Raw genomic sequence first — 21,575 nt, 5'->3', positions numbered from 1 at the left:
GCGAACAGGAGTTGTATTCTCTTCTATTTTCGGACTACATAGTGGGCTCTGGATTCTGCTAGAGGACACTTATCTCAGCTTTACCCCTCAAGGTCGACAGCTTCTGAGGCGCCTATTTGCTGAGGAGGATCTGATTGTATCAGTAACTGAGTATGAACATCATGCATATCTTGTGTGTTAAATTGAACATACCACTTCTTCGTCTTTCAACTAGTCTGTCAAATAAGGCAAAGACAGACACCCTTCTAATACACACACAGAAATGGACTGCACCAAGATAAGAAGTTAAATCCTCATCTCAGAAATTAGTTAAAGGAAGCCTTCAGTTATAAGCACAGACTGATTTCATCCCTTTCAAATACCATATTTCATCCTGTCATAAAGTTTAAGCCAACTCTTAAAGATCCCTTGATAGTTCTTTGAATTGCCTGAGCTAATTGGCCCATGATGTAGCCTATGGTATGCAGTTAATGTATAGGCTACATTTAGCAAGTAATCATATTATTGGCCCTATTTATAATATATATAAATTAGATATGCATACAACATATTTATTATGCTAATAAAACCACAAATACAACATAGTAGCCTATATATATACACTACATAGCCTACTACATAAATACTTCACTATACATAATATATACTGTTACTATCGTTACCACAAGTGAACGCTTTTCTTCAGAGTCAGTTTAGCGGTAATTTAACTTTTGTGGTTACAGAAATATTGTCTGAAAACGTCGCTGTATATGCACAAAATAACCCTCTTCCCCGCCCAATCTTTTACTGTCTTACAGGGGTTCAAGTTTTAATTAGGGCCAGACTCCTCCAAAGCCCAGCACAATTCGCACCCTATAGATTTGCATTTTATTGTAATCACCTTTTTGCCAATTTTAACATCACTTAAGTCTTTAAAGAAATACAGAGGTCACGTATTTAACCTCTGGACAGCAGTGTATAAATCACAACCCACAACAATGTCGTTTTAAAAATAACCCCTTACAGTACAGTTCCTCAAACCTGTTTGCCTTTTGTGAAGGCGCAGGGCCGGACCGCAGGACCACACAGCCAATGAGCAACTGAACACACACGGACACATGGGGATATCTGACATATCTCCCCAACACTGACCTTGAGGGAAACAATAAAAGAGGACCGGGCCACTTCTCTCGAGGCCAACCCGTTTAGACATTACTGAGGTTAGTATTCAAATGCATGTGTTTCCACAGCGCTGTTTGGATAGGGCGCCGTGCCTTGCATGTGACGAAACGTGTGATTTGAAGAATTCATTTTTTTTTTTTTTTTTTACACAAATACTTACCAAGATTGTGGATTAGAGATTTTTTTCCAGCACATGCCTATGACAAACACAACAAAGTGGAGAAAACTTTCCTCTAACAAAGTTTCTACGACGTTACAGGTGTTTGAGCGCAGGTCCGGGACCAGAAGAGTTAATCATGTCCCGCTTTATGGAATCGAGGGATTTCGGAGATGCGGCCACATTTCTGCGTAAAACCAACCTGGAACAACTCGCTGCGCAGTCCCATGCGTTTGATGGTACTGTCATACATCCTGTTTGTGTCCTGTTTGAAAACCAGATATTTTATTGGTGCACAAGCCTATCAAAATATTTAATTGATTTGAAATAATATCCGATTCTGAATGAATGGGATACACATTGAAATGAGCATGTATTATGCATGTAAGTAAACACTAGAATATTGCCAATTCCTAGTTATTTTGACATAACACCAACATGTAAATGCATAAAGCAATGCAAAATACATTTATATTATATCAGTAGTAGTAGTAGTAGTAGTAATAATAGTAGTAGTAGTATTTTGAATTGATTTAGCAAGCATAAGAGGAAATTTACCATGGTAGGCTATGTAATGTTATTAGTTAGCTGAAAGTTCATTTCAGAAGTAACACATAGCCTACTTCTGTGTGCAGGGAAAAAACGTGTTTGGATTCCAGATGAGAAAGAAGCCTACATTGAGGTGGAGATCAAAGATACAGATGGAGATAAAGTCATGGTGGAGACCAAAGATGGAATGGTCAGTGTAGCTTCAATTGCCCTTTTTCTTTTCTGTGACAATGCTTATTAAAAAAAAAAAGATAATATTCTTAATCACTGTTTGTCTAAGTTTTCAGTAAGTATAGCCTATCAGTTATAACAAGATACATTTACTTGAGAAGAAGAAATTGTATAGCCTAAGACTTGCTTTAAGAGAAAAATCTTGAATCTTTCTTAACTCATGGCAAATATTTACTTCTTGTTTTAAGCCAAAAACCTAATAATATCTTTGTTCATGCAACAAATGAAGACAAACAAATATAGAAAATATAGATTAAAGAAATTATTTTTTATTGCAGTGTACATCAAAAACAATGCTGTTTATTATAGCAACTCAAAGATAAGTTCAGCAGGACTACGCTTGATCTAAAATGGAAATCAAAAACGTATCACAAGGTGGTGATTAAATTCTGTAATCTAATACTGACAGATGTTAACGGTGAAAGAGGAAGACATTCAGCAGATGAATCCCCCTAAGTTTGACATGATTGAAGATATGGCCATGCTTACGCACCTCAACGAGGCCTCTGTTCTTTTCAACCTCAGCCGTCGCTACAGTTTCTGGATGATCTACGTGAGACACCACATTATCATTTACTGCTAAACAGCTGTCTGTAACCAAAAGACGTTAAAGAATAACTTGAGAGTCATCTGTTTCTGTAATGCTCTTTATGACTTTTGGATCATTTCAGAGCTGTCTCAGTCTTAATGCGTGTGCTTTTGTCTGTCCGCAGACATATTCAGGGCTGTTTTGTGTGACAGTTAACCCGTATAAATGGCTTCCCGTCTATTCTCCTGAAGTGGTTGCAGCATATAAGGGAAAGCGTCGCACAGATGTTCCACCTCACATCTATGCCATAGCAGACAATGCCTATAATGATATGCTAAAAAGTATGTTATGAAACACATTTCACTTTTGATCTCAATTTCCATGTCTTGTATGTTGCATTTATTTTGATTCAGAATACACTTACATAACTGAAAACATAACTGATCAATTTAATGGTCTTTATTTTTTAACACGTACTTTTAAAGTGATCCGAGCTGTTTTTTCCCTTGCAGATCGTGAAAACCAGTCAATGCTTATCACGTAAGTGACCCTACATTACCCCGTTACATCTCTATTCTACAACTATTAGGTCAAAATGTTCCCGAAATCCTTTTTGCTCATTATTTAATCATGAAGCGGTATAAAAAAATGGGTTTTTGCCATTTTTCTTTTTTCTTCTTTAATCTTCACTTCTTGAATTTAATATTGTTTCATGTATATTTCACATAAATTTTGTCCATGCCTAGAGGAGAATCCGGTGCTGGCAAAACTGTCAACACGAAACGTGTAATTCAGTATTTTGCCATTATAGCTGCTCTTGGCGATGCAGGGGGCAAAAAAGGAGTAAGGACAGAAACTTCACTTCTGTCTTTTTGTCATCACCCATCCTTATCCTTTGTTTTTGTTCCTCTACATCTTGTTTTTGGGGATTTTTTAATAATGTCTGAATGTTTATCTATTCCTTTTGGACCCTCAGAGTTTTGTATTCCCGTTCCAGTATGTTTTTATAAACCCTTTTTTATACCACTCTTTACATTGCCCTTTTTCCTTTTTGCAATGTCTCTCATTGTTGTCTCTTGTTTTTTTAACATTATAAACTTTTTCATTCTTTGTCTTTTTGAAAAAAAAAAACAACAACAACCCTGACTTCATCTATTTTCCCCTCAATCATGACGGATAATATTTCATTTTCATTTCCATTAGTTTGTTCTGTCCTACTCATAGATATAATTTTGGTGCTGGATTAAAAACTCACACATTTTTCTGTTTTCAACATAAATAGGGTACATTAGAGGATCAGATCATTGAGGCCAACCCAGCTATGGAAGCGTTCGGCAATGCAAAAACCCTGAGGAATGACAACTCATCCCGCTTTGTGAGTGAACATCATAAGAGGAGCACAACATCTCATTTTCTTTCAATATTGTTCTCCGTCTCACTTTCTTCCCTCTCTTTAACACAGGGCAAATTCATACGAATCCATTTTGGTCCAACAGGGAAACTAGCATCTGCTGACATTGACATCTGTAAGCTGATCTAAAAAAGTCTTAATATAGATTAAATGTATGGTTTTCAAACCCTGTTCCGTTTTTACATTCTCTTTTGTTTAGATCTTCTGGAAAAATCCAGAGTGATTTTTCAGCAAGCTGGAGAGAGAAGCTACCACATTTACTACCAGATCCTCTCGCACAGGAAACCAGAACTCCAAGGTATTCAGAGGAATCCCCTACAGCATGACTACTATTTAAACTGAAGTTTATACCAAGTATAGAAATATACATGCCTGCAATATTACCTTCCACAGTGTGCTGTGTGACTTAAAAACCAAACCTCTTCCATCATCCATCACAGACATGCTGTTGGTGTCGTCAAATCCCTATGACTACCACTACTGCTCGCAGGGCGTTACAACTGTGGACCGCATGGATGATGGAGACGAGCTGCTTGCGACTGATGTAAGTGCTGCTTTTATGTAAAGAGATTCTTAGATACTAATTATTCCACATTAAACACTGAATAACCACGCACCTATAAGGAAACTTGCTTACTGTCCTCTCTAGCATGCAATGGACACCCTTGGCTTCACCCCTGAGGAGAAGTATGGCTGTTACAAGATAGTCGGTGCTATCATGCACTTTGGTAACATGAAGTTCAAAGTGCGGCAGAGAGAGGAGCAAGCCGAGGCGGACGGCACTGAAAGTAAGAGGGATTCTGTCGTAAGCAATGTCAGTAATTTCGGTTTAGTGTCTTGGTTTGGCTAAGCGCTGTAATTTTGTTACCCAGGTGCGGACAAAGCCTCCTATCTCATGGGGATCAGTTCAGCTGACCTCATAAAGGGACTGCTTCACCCCAGAGTGAAAGTGGGCAATGAGTACATTGTCAAAGGACAGACAGTTGAACAGGTCAGTTTGGTCAGAGTAATGATTAATTGGATTCGCTGCTGTATAATTTCATCATGCAGTGAGAGTATTTGGGCTTTTGTGTCATAACAGGTGACCTATGCTGTTGGTGCTTTGGCCAAAGCCATATATGACCGCATGTTTAAATGGCTGGTGAGCAGAATCAATAAAACCCTGTACACAGCCATCCCTCGTCAGTTCTTCATAGGAGTTCTGGACATAGCAGGCTTTGAGATCTTTGAAGTAAGTCAGTTGATTACTGTCAATCAAATTGCTTTGCATCACTCCTTACCACTCTCTGCACATCACATGTGGATCTCAAAGATAGAAAACTAGATTTTCCCATCAATCTTCATTCCCAAACTTCATTTGATTGTCACGATTTTGATTCTTAAAATCTCAAGATTGATTTTTTTTTTTTTTTTACCATATGACAATGTCTTCTGCACCACCTTTCAGTGATTCACTACAAAATGACTTTTATAAACTGGTTCTTGCTAGTGAACCAAAAATATGCATTGCAAACAATGTAGTCCAATTAACAAGCAAATGACTTGTTTGAGTCAGACCTTATAATGAATCATTTCAAAACACTCATGAACTTTTAATGAATCATTTAAAAACACTCATGAACTCCCTCTGACAAATCATTTATTAAATGTGCTCTTTGAATTTGTGGTCACTGAATCAACAAGAAGTTATTATTGCAACTGAAGTACATAGTTTGGGCCCTATTATTAATTTACCAAAATATTTTTGCAATGTAGCAAGTTATAATGTTTCCTGTATAAATTACAGCAATAGCTAAAAGAAAATGTCTCTTATATAAGCAAAATAGACACTCACTGCAACTCATACATACCTAAATGAACTGAAATCAAAATGAATCAAAGTCAGATCAAATTGAGAACTTCAGGAAATGTGTATTGATACTCAACCCTATACATTATTCAGTCCTCATTGTACCTTAAACTCTTTCTCTTCTTTTTTCCTGAACAGTTCAACAACTTTGAGCAAATGTGCATCAACTTCACTAATGAGAAACTGCAACAGTTTTTCAACCATCACATGTTCATCCTAGAGCAGGAGGAGTACAAGACAGAGGGCATAGAGTGGACTTTCATAGACTTTGGATTAGACCTGCAGGCCTGCATTGATCTCATTGAGAAGGTTAATATAGAATTGTGTGAAAGCATGTGTATGTCTGTGTAAGATAAATACACTAAGCTACTCTAGCTGTTACATCCCTCTTGCATTGTTTGCAGCCGCTGGGTATACTCTCTATTCTGGAGGAGGAGTGCATGTTCCCTAAAGCCACAGAGAGCAGTTTCAAAGCTAAACTCTATGATAATCACCTTGGAAAGTCTCCCAACTTCCTGAAACCAAGGCCAGACAAAAAACGCAAATATGAGACTCACTTTGAGCTGGTGCACTATGCCGGAGTGGTGAGTGGAAATAACTTCATATTTACACGCATATTTAAAGGCTGTTTTTACCATAGCATACAATAGAGTCTTTATAAGCCACTTAACTGGAGCCAGTGGAATTTGTTAAGCAATTTACAGTATGTATTGCCGCCATAGAATGGCACCATTTAAGTAACGGATAGTCTGGACCATGCTGAGGTTAAGTGTCTTGCTCAATGACACAATGGTGATAACTCAAGCCTTGGTCACTATAATTCACTTAAAATATAATATCAATTCACATACAAATGTTTGTTGTCAGGTGCCATATAACATCAATGGATGGCTCAACAAAAACAGAGATCCTCTGAATGAAACAGTGGTGGGAATCTTCCAAAGGTCGTCAAACAAGTTAATGGCAAGCCTCTTCGAGAACTTCATCAGCTTAGATTCAGGTGCATATTATTACAACCGATATTCAAGAGTTCATTCCAATGGACCTGATTGTACTGAGGTGTTTAACATGTATACTTACAAGTACAGAAGCAAAGCCAGGGAGCAAAGAGAAGAGGAAGAAAGGAGCATCATTTCAAACAGTGTCCCAGCTGCATAAGGTGGGTCAAATGATGTCTAAATGCACCAGAAAAGCCACTTTTCACTTCATTGAATATCAGTTAAAATTATATAGATATTGGAAATGTCTTGGAGAGTGAGCCAGTTAAGACTTGCAGTGATGTTTAGGTAATCTGACCCATGAACATCACTTTAAGTCTGTGCTGGCTCAGCTTTCACCAGCCACAGATTGAAAGATGCAGGTAAGATCTGACCCAGTAGTTAACATCACTAGTGTAGAAACAGTAAACTGAACATGTTGTATTATGGACTGCGTGTTGAATGATCTTTCCTTCTCTATCGCTCTAGGAGAATCTAAACAAGTTGATGGCTAATTTGAGAAGCACTCAGCCTCATTTTGTAAGATGCATTATCCCCAATGAGACAAAGAACCCAGGTACAAAAAAATTCACAATGCAGAGGATAAAACCAGTTGTTGTACAACAAGATCTCCATAAACCGATCGTAAACACATCGTCAGTCTTCAGTTTTTGTTCTTGTATCTGATAGGGATGATGGAGCCATTTCTGGTTCTGCACCAGCTTCGCTGCAATGGAGTCCTGGAGGGGATCCGCATTTGCAGGAAGGGATTTCCCAACCGCATTCTCTATGCAGAGTTCAAACAGCGGTTAGTTTTTCTTCATGGGTCACATTTGCAATTTCATCAGCACACATGGAACTGGATTTTCAATTTGAGTGCTACCCAAGTCCCTTTCAAGGAAAGTCTGTCCACTCAGCAGCAATTTTTGCAACACCTCCAGGCAGCTATTTTGGGCATCCAAGACCAAGTTCTATCTAAATGAATGGGGTAATCCTGAAATCTCAAAAACTGCTTGCTTAACTCACAATTTCATTACTTATTTCAAATCAGCAACAAAATCTGAAATGAACTACCCCATAAATGTTGTTCCTTATGCTCAAACAGTGTTAAAAAAGCTTATTTTTCCCGTCTAGACTAGCTAATGCGCATGTGCAGTCATAAACATGAGTCTCTGGTTTCTATGAGAACCAGAGCTTCAAACAGCCGCTGCAGTGACGCAATGTTGTTTTATTCAGAAGGCAGAACTATTCCACCATACTGTGCATTGCAGTTTCTCCCATTCATAAGTAATAGGAGTGAACTGTCTTTGTATACTGTATCTATAGTCTTTGATTCTACTACTATTCAAATTCAACTTGCAGTTCTGTATCTTGTTTACTAGCTTAATGAAAAAGTAGCAATTTAAAAGTCAATTCTGAATGACACCATAACCCTAATGTGAAGATGAATAAAGATGACATTAAACCTTCATGATTTACCAGCTACCGTATCCTGAACCCTTTGGCCATCCCAGAGGACACATATGTGGACAGCAGGAAAGCTGTAGAAAAGTTGCTTGGGTCTCTGGATATCGACCACACGCAGTACAAGTTTGGCCACAGCAAGGTTGATGAATTTGTTCTCTCTCGCTCTCTTCCTACTTAATATTTTCAGTCCCTCGAAACTCATCCTAGGCTACACTGACCTGTGAATCTGTGCTCCTTCAGGTTTTCTTTAAGGCGGGACTTCTTGGCCTGCTGGAGGACATGAGGGATGAACGTCTGTCTGAGATCCTCACCTTGCTGCAGGCCTTCTGCCGGGGCAAACTCATGCAGATGGAACGCAGGAGGATGATGAAAGAGAAGTATGTGCTGTTTAGATGTCCAAATCATGACAATAGTCAAAGTGTCTAAATAACTGAATGCAAATAGTTGCTATTACTCACTAACTAAAGAAAGTGTCAGATTGCAGATCTCGCTTACTTGAGCCCGTTGTGAACACCGTGATAAACTGTTGAGAGTGTGCACAGGCCTGTGAGCCTGCAAACCTATGGGAGGAATGTCCAAAGTGCATGCGGACTATGCTGTGGCGTGTGTCCGGCGTGTGTCTGTATGTTTTGTACGTGTGTGTCCGGTCGCTACAGAAAAAGCCGGTTAAACCCCCCTCCACCCCAAATGGCATTTACAAAAGCAGGTGTGGAGGTGGGTCATATATCCTGCAAACAGCGCACATACCAGTTGTTGACGGTTCTTTACCAGAGTCCCCCCTCCCATCTTTATTATAAATAACCCTCTTTTGTCCAGAATAGATATGGCTGGGAGCAGGCTGAAAATTGCTGAAATGCCATCCCAGGTGACAGGGGATTAAGTCCTCTTGTTTCTTCAAATGGGTTCAGCTTTAGATAATCAACAACCTCTGCCTGACCTTTGACTGTCCCTGATTGTGTCGCCGCTTCAGCAATGCGGAATTGATTTACTCTTTAGGCATGTTCAGTATCACAGTGGGATTACTGATATAGAACACTCGAAACAATGGCGTGTGGCAGCCTGGCCCTATTTGGTGCTAGACATACTGAGCTAATTTAGAACAACAAGGGCAGGGAGTGTGAGGTGCAGGCTACAAAATGCATGGGGCTTCTTTTATTCTTGGACAAATGAGCAAAGTTTGAAAGAGTTTTGAGAAGACGTAAAAGGCTTCATCTTGATACTGCTCAATTAGGCTAACAATAATATCTTTTGTTGAAATTTTGCAATTTATTCATCTGATGTTTTATGTAATACTTCCAAGACAACTCAATGACATGACTCGCATTTTGTTCTAGACCTATTCATTTAAAAATATGTTTGAAATGCAATTCACTCACACAGTGACTTGAATACACTGCTATGATGCAAATTAGAAGAAATAAAATGCATTTTGATATTTGATAAGTCGAAATTTAAGTTGAGTGTTACAACTGTCCTGATATCAGAAGGAAAACAAAATGAAGAAAAAAAACCTCATTTTAAAATGATGAGATTCTTTTTGAAGAAAGGTTTGTAGTGCGATCAACATGCACAGAGAAAAAAGGTTAAAAGTAAGTTAATTAATTAAAATATATAAATTTTATAAAAAAAATAAATAAAAAAAATATTTTTTAAACTTTTTTAGAGAACAATGATTAAGATATACTCACATGCACTTAGATGTAAGGAAAATGTTATTATATTATGAAGTGGTTACTCCACAAGACATTTTTAAGAGTCATTTAACATTTTCATGGTTGGTTTTTAAACCAACAGCCATATACAGTATCTCACAAAAGTGAGTACACCCCTCACATTTCAGCAAACATTTTAGTATATCTTCTCAAGGGACAATATTATAGAAATTAAACTTGGATATATTTTAGAGTAGTCAATGTGCAGCTAGTATAGCAGTATAAATTTACTGTCCTCTAAAAATAACTCAACATACAGCCATTATTGTCTAAATAACTGGCAACAAAAATGGGTACACCCTAGGTGAACATGTCAAAACTGTGTGGGCATCATTGTTATCTAGCACTGTCTTAATCCTCCTGGGCATGGAATTCACCAGAGCTGCACAGGTTGTTGCTGGCATCCTCTTCAACTCCTCAAAAGCAATGCTGGCAGCACTCATGCGTCTGTTTTTTGAAGCCATCTTATGCACCTGAAGCACAGCACGAGGACATAACTTCTTTGATTGACCCCTGTGAGGTCTGTTCCAAGTGGAAACTGTCTTAGAAAACCTCTGTACGACACTGGCCACTGTACTGTAACTCAGTTTCAGGGTGTTACTTATCTTCTTATAGCCTCGGACATCTTTGTGGAGAGCAACAATTCTAATTCTCAAATCCTCAGAGAGTTCTTTGCCATGAGGTGCCATGTTGAACATCCAGTGGCCAGTATGAGAGAATTGTACTCAAAGCACCAAATTTTAACTGCTCTAATACAAGATACACACATTTGTATAGTCCTGTCAAGCAGACAAAAACATAAACATGATAAATAGGACATGTGGCTTTGCATGGTTAAATGACGTATAGCACTTATCAATTAGGGTGTACTCACTTTTGTTGCCAGCTATTTTGACAATAATGGCTGTATGTTGAGTTATTTTCAAAGGACAGTAAATGTATACTGCTATACAAGCTGCACATTGAATACTCTAAAATATATCCAATTTTCATTTCTATAGTATTGTCCCTTGAGAAGATATACTAAAATGGTTGCTGAAATATGAGGGGTGTACTCACTTTTGTGAGATACTGTACATCATGTAATTAATCCACCATCTCATTATCTTCACTCAGGGAAGCTCTAATGGTCATTCAGTGGAACATCCGTGCTTTTTACGCCGTCAAGAACTGGCCGTGGATGTGTCTGTTCTTCAAGATCAAACCCCTGCTGAGAAGTGCAGCAACAGAGAAGGAGCTGGCTACACTGAAGGAGGAGTTCCAGAAGCTAAAAGAGGCTCTCAAGAGGTCTGAGGTGAAGAGGAAGGAGTTTGAGGAGAAACAGATCTCTTTGGTGCAAGAGAAAAATGACCTCTGTTTACAGCTTCAAGCGGTTAGTGTCAGAGTGTATTCATACCAATAAAACAAGTTACGAATTGGAATCACATAGTTACTAACATGGTGATTTCTTGATGGCTTCATGATCACATCTTGATGCATCATACATTGAGTCAAATGCATTCTAACCCCAGGAGCAGGATAACCTGGCTGATGCTGAGGACCGCTGTAACCTGCTAATCAAGGCTAAGATCCAGATGGAGGGGAAAATTAAGGAGCTGATGGAGAGGCTTGAAGATGAAGAGGAGGTTAATGCCACCATCTTGGTCAAGAAACGCAAACTTGAGGATGAGTGTATTGAACTGAAGAAAGACCTGGATGACCTAGAGATTACTTTGGCCAAGGTGGAGAAGGAAAAACATGCCATTGAGAACAAGGTAACAGACATGTTCATGGATGGGAAAATGTTGTCTACATTTGATGCTCTAATGAACTGATCAGCAAGAACCTTCTTTTTACTTATCTCAGGTGAAAAACTTGTTGGAGGAAATGGCTACATTGGATGAATCCATCCTCAGGCTGACAAAAGAGAAGAAAGCCCTGCAGGATGCTCATCAGCAGGCTCTGGAAGACCTGCAGAATGAGGAAAACAAAGTGAACATGCTGTCCAAGGCCAAGATCAAACTTGAGCAGCAGGTGGATGATGTGAGTATGAAGTGGACTCAGTTAAACCCTACGAGACAAATTTAAGAGTCTGTAACAATCTGTAACTCCTTAATCACAGCACAGATTTACAATTGGAAATAAAATGCTTATTAGCCTACACAACTCAATGTTTATTATTATTCCTAACTGCAACAGTTAGAGGGATCTTTGGGGCAAGAGAAGAAAGTGCGTATGGATCTGGAGCGAGTGAAGCGGAAGCTTGAGGGAGATCTAAAGATTTCCATTGAGTCATCCATGGATTTAGAGAACAACAAACAGCAGCTAGAGGAAAGACTGAAGAAGTGAGATTTTACAGACATTATGCAGTTTTAATGTTGCAAATGGAAGCACTGTGCTATGCTGTATGATCAATTGAGCTCTAATGAAATCTGTATATGGTCTTTTCTGAAGGAAAGACCTTGAAATGGTTCACATGGGTGCAAAGATTGAAGAGGAGCAAGCCTTGGTTCTGCAACTGCAGAAAAAAATTAAAGAATTACAGGTAATTATTTGGCTAATGACCGAAAATTCTGCATTTGCATAATGAGTTATTACTATAACAGTATTATGGTAAACTCTTTACAGACACGTATAGAAGAGCTTGAGGAGGAACTTGAGGCTGAAAGAGCAGCTCGATCTAAGTCGGACAAGCAGCGTACTGATGTATCAAGGGAACTGGAAGAGTTAAGTGAACGTCTGGAGGAAGCAGGAGGTGCTACCGCTGCCCAGATCGAGATGAACAAGAAGCGGGAGTCTGACTTCTTAAAAATGCGGAGAGATCTGGAAGAAGCCTCACTGCATCATGAAACTACTATGGCCATGTTGAGGAGAAAGCATTCAGACACTGTGGCTGAGTTGGGGGAGCAACTGGACAACCTGCAGAGGGTCAAACAGAAACTGGAGAAGGAAAAGACAGAAATCAGAATGGAGTCTGAAGATCTAGCATCTAACCTTGAACATCTCTCCAGAGCCAAAGTAAGTCATTCTCAATGTGCTTAACATGGTTTCTGAGACTCCTAATGCCATTGTATCATCATCCACGGAGCTCATGGTTAAAACATATAGAGTAAACATGAACAGGGTTGAAAAATACTTTATTAACAGTTGTTACAGTGCTGTGAAAAGGTATTTGCCCCCTTCCTGTTTTTTTAAATATTTTTTTGCATATTTGTCACACTTAAGAGATTCAGATCATCACACAAATTTTAATATTACACAAAGATAATGCAAGTAAATACAAAATGCAGTTTTTAAATGATGATTTCATTTATTAAGGGAAAAAAGCTGTGCAAACCTACCTGGCCCTATGTGAAAAATGAATTGCCCCCTCCTGTTAAATCATGAAAGAACTGCGATTAACCACATTATTTTAGAAAGCGGAGTTAAATTTCACTAGCCAAACCCAGGCCTGATTACTGCCAGACCTGTTGAATCAAAAAATCACTTAAATAGAACCTGTCTGACAAAGTGAAGCATGCTTAAAGAGCAACACATTATGCTGCGATCTAAAGAAATTCAAGAACAGATGAGAAACAAAATAGTTGACATGTATCAGTCTGGAAAGGGTTATAAAGCCATTTCTAAGGCTTTGGGACTGCAGCAAACCACGGTCAGAGTTATTATCCAAAATTACTCCAAGAGCGCAATGACGACTCATCCAGGAGGTCATAAAAGAACCCAGAACAACATCTAAAGAACTGCAGGCCTCACTTGCCTCAATTAAGGTCAGTGTTCATGATTCAACAATAAGAAAGAGACTGGGCAAAAACAGCATCCATGGGAGAGTTCCAAGGCAAAAGCCGCTGCTGACCAAAAAGAATACAAAGGCTTGTCTCACATTTGCCAAAAAATATCTTGATTATCCCCAAGACTTTTGGGCAAATATTCTGTGGACTGATGAGACAAAAGTTGAACTTTTTGGAAGGTGTGTGTCTCGTTACATCTGACGCAAAACCAACACAGCATTTCATAAAAAGAACATCATACCAACAGTCAAACGTGGTGGTGGTAGTGTGATGGTCTGGGGCTGCTTTGCAGCTTCAGGACCTGGACGACTTGCAGGACAATGATCCCAAACACACCAGCAAGTCCACATCTGAATGGTTCAAGAAAAACAAAATTAAGGTTTTGGAGTGATCAAGTCAAAGTCTGGACTTAAGTCCGATTGAGATGCTGTGGCATGACCTTAAACAGTCCATTCATGCTCGAAAACCCTCCAATGTGGCTGAATTAAAACAATTTTGCAAAGAAAAGTTGGCCAAAATTCATCCACAGCGATGTGAAAGACTCATTGCCAGTTTTTTGCAAACGCTTGACTGCAGTTGTTGCTGCAAAGGGTGGCACAAGCAGTTATTAGATTTAGGGGGCAATTACTTTTTCACGTAGTGCCAGGCAGGTTTGGACAGCTTTTTTCCCGTAATAAATGAATTCATTATTTCAAAACTGCATTTAGAATTTACTCAGGTTATCTTTGTGTAATATTAAAATTTGAATCTTTTAAGTGTGACAAATATGCAAAAAATAAAAAAAACAGGGAGGGGGCAAAAACCTTTTCACGGCACTGTATATGCCAAATGAGAGAGTTAACAGAAAGACTGTTGTTTGCAGGCCACAACAGAGAAAATGTGCAGGATGTATGAAGACCAGCTGAATGAGTCTAAAACCAAGGTGGAGGAACTCCAGAGGCAGCTAATGGATGTCACCTCTCAAAAAGCACGGGCCCAAACAGAGAGTGGTCAGTGTCCTGCACTATGACACAGAATAAAGATCAGGAGCTAGAAATTTACATTTACATTTACATTTACATTTAATCATTTAGCAGACGCTTTTATCCAAAGCGACGTACAAATGAGAACAATAGAAGCAGTCAGACCATCGAGAGTGCAGCAGTATACAAGTGCCATGACAAGTCTCAGTTAGTCCAGCACAGTAGACATAGCTAGTTTTTTTTTTTTTTTTTTTAAATAATAGATAGACATAATAGGTAAGGGTTAGTATTAGTATTAGTTGGTGAGGTGCAGGCAGGAAGGAAGTCTCCAATAGAAATTCAGATTTACATTTGTCTTAGAAACAAGTGGCAAAACAGAGCTCAAATGATGTAAGAAAAAGGCCACTGGCACTTGGTAAAGGCTTTGCTTTCTCTTTTTGGTCTTACCGTTAACAGCCGAGGTCAGTCGCAGACTGGAAGAGAGAGAGGTTCTGGTTATGCAACTGCAGCGGACAAAGAGTGCTCTCAGCCAGAGCATGGAAGAGCTGAAGAAACAGCTAGAAGAGGAATGCAAAGTGAGCCAGAATTTTACTACATTGGATGCGCTTGTGCCATATCTCTTAGGATCAATCAGTTAAAATTTCAAACCACAAATTGACTTTTATAAAGATTTTAACAATGTTTCTTGAGAACCAAAATCAGCACAAAGAGAATGATTTCTGAAGCATCATGACTGGAATTATGGATGCTGAAAATTAAAGGAATAAATTACATTTTAAAATACTGTATATTTAAATAGAAAACTGTTATTTTAAATTGTAATACTATTTCAAAATATTACTGTTTTACCGTATCTTTGATCAAATAAATGCAGCTTTATTGAGCATAAGAAAATTAAAACAATTTATTGACCCCAAGCTTTTGAACAATAGTGTTTATATATTCAGTATATTCATCTCAAGTGCGTCATATTTAATATCATACTGGGTTTGTGTTTACGTACCAGGCAAAGAACAGTTTAGCTCATGCGGTACAGTCATCCAGGCATGATTGTGAGCTTTTGAGAGAGCAGTTTGAGGAGGAGCAGGAGGCCAAATCCGAGTTGCAGCGTGCTCTATCTAAAGCCAACGCCGAGATCGCACAGTGGAGGACAAAATATGAGACTGATGCCATTCAGAGGACTGATGAACTAGAGGATGCCAAGTAAGAGATCACTCTGTTGTCAGTCGGTGTAACATTGTGTCTTGTTCATAGATCAAACAGAATTGCTGCTTTATTTAATAAAACTGATTTATCTTCCTTCAGGAAGAAGCTGGTTGCTCGGCTCCAAAGTTCTGAGGAGGCAGTGGAAGCCTCCAATGCCAAATGTGCCTCACTGGAGAAGACCAAGCACCGTCTGCAGACTGAGATTGAGGACTTGATGGTTAATTTGGAACGTTCTAATGCTGTGGCTGTTGCACTGGACAAAAAGCAACGCAATTTTGATAAGGTCAATCTTCTGAAATTATTTAAATATTTGATTTAACCAGGCATTGTTCATATTTATTTTCTGCTAACACGTATTCTTATTACTATGTGCAGGTCCTGTGTGAATGGAGGCAGAAGTTTGAGGAGACACAGGCAGAGCTGGAAAGCTCTCAGAAAGAGTCCCGTAGTCTCAGCACAGAGCTCTTCAAGCTCAAAAACTCCTATGAAGAAGCCCTAGACCAGCTGGAGACAATCAAAAGGGAGAACAAGAACCTGCAGGGTACAAATATTGTACATAGACTTCAGGACAGGGTGTATCTGTGAAATTGCATACATTTATAATAAGGAAGGGAGATTTGATTTTGGTTCAGAATGATTTTCAAAATGAGCCCAACCAATTTGTTTGTTTTACAGAGGAAATTACTGACTTGACTGATCAGATTAGTCATAGCAACAAGACCATCCATGAGCTTGAACAGATGAAGAAGGTGCTGGACCATGAGAAGAGTGGCATTCAAGCAGCACTGGAGGAGGCTGAGGTGATTAATATTACCTGAGATACCAGACAATGCTCACCCACAGACATTAATAATTATATACTTGGGTAAAAAGCTAATGTGATAACTCTGTGTGACTCAGGGCACTCTGGAGCATGAGGAGAGTAAGACAATACGCATCCAGCTGGAGCTCAGCCAGACCAGAACTGAAATTGAAAAGAAACTTGCAGAGAAAGATGAAGAGATTGACAATCTCCGGTAAGGGAGAAAGACAAGAAAACATACTATTAAAATTCCAGCATATAATTAAAATCACATTAAACTATTTATCAATGCAGTCGAAACCATCAGCGAACTCTGGACACCATGCAGACCGCGCTGGATGCAGAGATCAGAGCACGTAATGAGGCAGTCAGGGTTAAGAAAAAGATGGAGGGAGATATGAATGAGATGGAGATCCATCTGAACCATGCAAACAGACAAGCTGTGGAGTCTCAGAAAATGGTGCGCAACTACAGCTTCAAATCAAGGTGAGACAGAAGGACTGGTTGAATCAATATGCAGGTTCAAAAAGATAATCAACTATATGGAAGAATGGAATAATCTTAAACAACTGGAACTGGAAATAATCTTTGGGGATGCATAATGTAGTGATTAAAGAATGTTTTTTAAATTATCGTTATCCATTGATATTGAATATTTAATTGTCCATGCTCATTTCCTCTAATTTTACATTTAGATTACTTTTGCTGTCATCTAATATTGATTTAAAGTTCATCATTAATAAAACATGAATAATTTAATAACACTTAAAATTTAATCTTTTTCAGATCTCAAAATGAATGTCCATTTTCATAATGTACATAATAATGTTGTGATGCCTAAATTCACTTGTAGCATTTAAAATAACTGATTTTAATTTTTTTCAGTTTAATTTTTAATTATTTAGACAAAATCATATACAGTTTAACATTAGACTTAACATGAAAATAATTACCAGCTTATCTGTATCTACCAGTATTTTAATTTCAAAGCATGCCTACTGATTTGTATTACACACAATGAAATCGTTATAGAAATAATCATTTCAATTTAGCATGTTAGTGATCTTTTATCAGCTGCAATTGGTTTTTCTTCTCAGGACCTGCAGTTAGAGTTAGATGAGTCTATACATCAGTGTGAGGACCTGAAGGAGCACGTGACGGTCACAGAAAGAAGAAACACCCTGCTAACTGCAGAGTTGGAGGAACTGCGTGGAGTTGTGGAGCAAACAGACCGTATGTGTAAAGTCGCTGAGCACGAGCTTCTGGAGTCCACTGAGAGAGTCAATCTTCTGCACGCTCAGGTAAGACTCAATCAATTCAATTCACGTTTATTTGAATAGTGCTTTTCACGATACAAAACGTTGCAAAGCAGCTTTACAAAAAAATTAAGTTTCTATATTATATTTAGTAGTAGCTAATCAGTGATGACTATCATGAATCATTAAACAGCAATAATTAAACATCACAATCTCACCTGTCAATCCATTGATCTCTACAGAACACGGTAGTGTTGAACCACAAGAAGAAGTTAGAGAGTGATCTGTCCTCACTCTCCGGCGAGGTGGATGATGCTCTGCAGGAGTGCCACAATGCTGAAGAAAAGGCGAAGAAGGCCATAACTGATGTGAGTTCCTACTGGAACAACAATAGTGTGCATTAGTGCCTGCCCACTTTTTCAGCTGCATTGGTTCCAGAAGTATTTTTACTGTTTGGTATTATAGCTTTTAACTGAATTTATCCCTCATTAGGCAGCCATGATGGCAGAGGAACTAAAGAAGGAGCAGGACACCAGCAGCCACCTGGAGAGGATGAAGAGGAACATGGAGCAGACCATCAAAGACCTGCAGATACGTCTGGATGAGGCTGAGCAGACTGCACTGAAGGGGGGAAAGAAACAGATTCAGAAACTGGAAATTCGGGTAAGCAGAAAAATGTCTATTTTAGCTTTGGTCGAGACATGTATATAACATACTTTATGGATTAACCTGCATCTGTGGGAACATTTCAATCCTCAGGTGCGAGAGCTAGAGGGAGAGCTGGAGTGCGAGCAGAAGAAGAGCGGAGAATTTCAAAAAGGAATACGAAAATATGAGAGGAGGATTAAAGAGCTCACTCACCAGGTATTACTCACAGGACACATGTGAAACAACAGGAAAAACTGTCATCTTCAGCGCGTTTAAAAGGCTGTTCTGTCTGTAGACAGAGGAGGACAGGAAAACTCTCCTGAGGATGCAAGACCTGATTGACAAACTACAGGCAAAAGTAAAGGGTTTTAAGAGACAAGCCGAGGATGCAGTACGTATCTCCTGTTCATTTACGTTATCAACTTTGTAAATTCATTCTTTTTGTATATAATTGGGCCAAAATGGTGTTTGAAAAAAAAGATATAATGTGACCTGTTAAACAGTATGGCGTTGTCCGTTCTAAGTCGCACAGATTTCAGAGCTCTGTATTTTACTGTTGTATGGCAGGAGGAGCAGGCCAACTGCAATATGTCTCGGTTCAAGAAGATCCAGCACGAGCTGGATGAAGCCGAGGAGAGGGCAGATATAGCTGAATCGCAGGTCAACAAGCTGCGTGTGCGCACCCGAGAGACTCATGTCGTCAAGGTAACACACACTAAAACTGATCTCAGATCAGGTGATCGATCACCCAAAAATGAGATTTCTGTCATCATTTACTCGCCCTCTTTCTTCTGTGGAACACAAAAGATGATATTTTGTTTTTCATCCATACAATGAATTTCAAAGGGGTCCAAAGCAACACTGGAACCCATTGACCCATTTTCATTGTGTTGAGAGAGAGAGAGAAAACACAAAGACATTTCAAAATATGCTCTTTTCTGATCCACAGGAAAAAGTCATACAGGTTTGGAACAATGAAAATAAAAATGACAGAGTTTTCATTCTTGGAGGAACTCACCCTTTAAGTGTGAATAAATTGAAATAAAAAATAAAAGAGTCATAAGAAACATAATTTTTGTTCACAGATCGTGGAGTGAAGACTGACTTAAGCCAGATGACTTTTAAGAGTCATGTATCATGTGACAAGTACCTTTCCTTTTTTTTTGGTCTTTGTAAAATGCTACAAGGCACAAAGGTTTTGGAAATGTTTAATGCTTACTGAAGGTCAACGCAAACTGATTTTTGTTGTGACTGAAGCCTTCAAAGATAAAATGTTTATTTTCAGATGTCAAACAGTAGTCTTGAAAAGTTTTTTATGTGTTTGTTCATATGTCCTTCTTGGAAAGGTCTCAAACTGCAGAGCTCATAATTTGCAATGTTTTGGAAAATCACAGTGTCATTACAGTACAGCTGAAGAGCAGCACGGGAAACAGCCTCTCGTACCTGTAACAGCTGATTTGAAACTGGACTGAGTTTAAAAGCTATTTTGACATGATAAATAAACAGCCCCTAAATGGAAATGTTTGCTTGATCATGTCAGGTTGCACAGAAATTAATTTGGAATAAAAATGCTAAGAATGTGTTCTTGTTTTTCTGGTCCAGCACAACCTGTCACCAAATAATGTACCAAACCAGCGCTTCTAGTTTTAAACAAAGTGGGTTAAATTGATCGCTTTTATTTAACATTTTTGATTATGATGATTTTAAATTAAGTAAATGTAAATTATTTAAAATGTACTATTATCTGGCTGCTACAAAAAAGGTAATCTTACTAAGGTTTAGCTGGTCTCTCCTTTACCAGCTTACACACTGTTGTAATCAGCAGGAATCTGACAAAAGACCAATTAGAGACAATACAAACCCGCAAAACCTTCTTTCATCTTCAGAACACAAATTAAGATATTTTTGATGAAATCTGAGAGCTTCTGACCCTGCATAGACAGCAACGCAACTACAATGTTCAAGGCCCAGAAAGGTAGTAAGGACATCGTTAAAATAGCCCATGTGACATCCAGTGTTGGGGAGTAACTAGTTACATGTAACGGAATTACGGAATTTAATTACAAAATAAAAGTAATTGTAGTCAGTTACAGTTACTGAGAAAAGATTTGTAATTAACTTACAGTCACTTATGAAAATGTTAAGGATTACATCTGATTTCTTTCACACACACTCCCACATACATTTTTAATTGATTTCTTTCATAAATTGACTGCTCTAAAATATGAAACACCAATGTTTCAGGAGTTTAGAACATGCTTATTCGATAACTCTTTTATTTCCTATATGGGTTTATGGGTAACACTTTACAATAAGAGTACATGAATTATCATGTACTAATACCTTAATTAATAATTACTTGACTATGAACTAATGAAGAGTTAAGACATGTATTAATCAAGAACTAATGAAGAACTAACTTAACTACGACATGAGTCATATGAATTACCGCATGAATAACACCACCTTAATTACATGTTAGTTCCTGCATGTTAGTTAATGTATTAATTAACACTTTGGGGTAAACTAAATCAAACATGCTCTAGAAGAAAGATTCATGAAAATGGCACACTGCAAAATTGTTTATAAATTTTCCACCTGCAGCTATGTCACAAACATCAGTGAATGACAGTGGATTTCTTGCAATATTTACGTTTAACCTAACTCATCCAACGCACAATGATGCATTCATAATTAAAAACAACTTCTTCTCATCCTGTTTTGAGTGATTCCACTGCTGCCCTCCTACAATAATGTATTCATTAAGCAGATGCGATTTTCCAAATTAAAATCAGTGTTAGCATAGAGATGATGGTTATGTTATGGATTGGTTTACTGTCTTTATATCATAATAATGCACTGAAATCAGACGTTTGTCTTGTGTTCTTGCT

At 38.4% G+C, this 21,575-nt stretch overlaps 1 protein-coding gene across 1 annotated transcript; it reads left to right on the top strand.

Moving 5' to 3' along the window:
- Window positions 1-1,314: 1,314 nt before the first annotated feature.
- myh7bb (myosin, heavy chain 7B, cardiac muscle, beta b) lies at window positions 1,315-20,264 on the top strand. Its single transcript, XM_058763576.1, is given in 43 exon segments — window positions 1,315-1,557; window positions 1,954-2,057; window positions 2,508-2,651; window positions 2,812-2,968; window positions 3,140-3,167; window positions 3,374-3,470; window positions 3,910-4,002; window positions 4,090-4,153; window positions 4,238-4,336; window positions 4,479-4,582; window positions 4,688-4,826; window positions 4,911-5,029; window positions 5,120-5,269; window positions 6,026-6,196; window positions 6,292-6,471; window positions 6,755-6,887; window positions 6,976-7,046; window positions 7,354-7,441; window positions 7,555-7,672; window positions 8,347-8,470; window positions 8,572-8,708; window positions 11,160-11,415; window positions 11,555-11,797; window positions 11,889-12,065; window positions 12,222-12,367; window positions 12,477-12,567; window positions 12,651-13,040; window positions 14,673-14,799; window positions 15,229-15,347; window positions 15,779-15,975; window positions 16,078-16,261; window positions 16,354-16,519; window positions 16,654-16,778; window positions 16,879-16,994; window positions 17,075-17,244; window positions 17,247-17,266; window positions 17,878-18,081; window positions 18,279-18,404; window positions 18,529-18,699; window positions 18,796-18,900; window positions 18,980-19,075; window positions 19,252-19,389; window positions 19,770-20,264. Coding segments are annotated over 43 exon segments (5,799 nt in total). The 5' UTR covers window positions 1,315-1,457; the 3' UTR covers window positions 19,782-20,264.
- The last annotated feature ends 1,311 nt before the right edge of the window (window positions 20,265-21,575 follow it).

The sequence above is a fragment of the Onychostoma macrolepis genome, chromosome 23, assembly GCF_012432095.1.
Source record: "Onychostoma macrolepis isolate SWU-2019 chromosome 23, ASM1243209v1, whole genome shotgun sequence".
NCBI classification, from domain to species: domain Eukaryota; kingdom Metazoa; phylum Chordata; class Actinopteri; order Cypriniformes; family Cyprinidae; genus Onychostoma; species Onychostoma macrolepis.
This window is presented reverse-complemented; position numbering and strand designations above follow the sequence as displayed.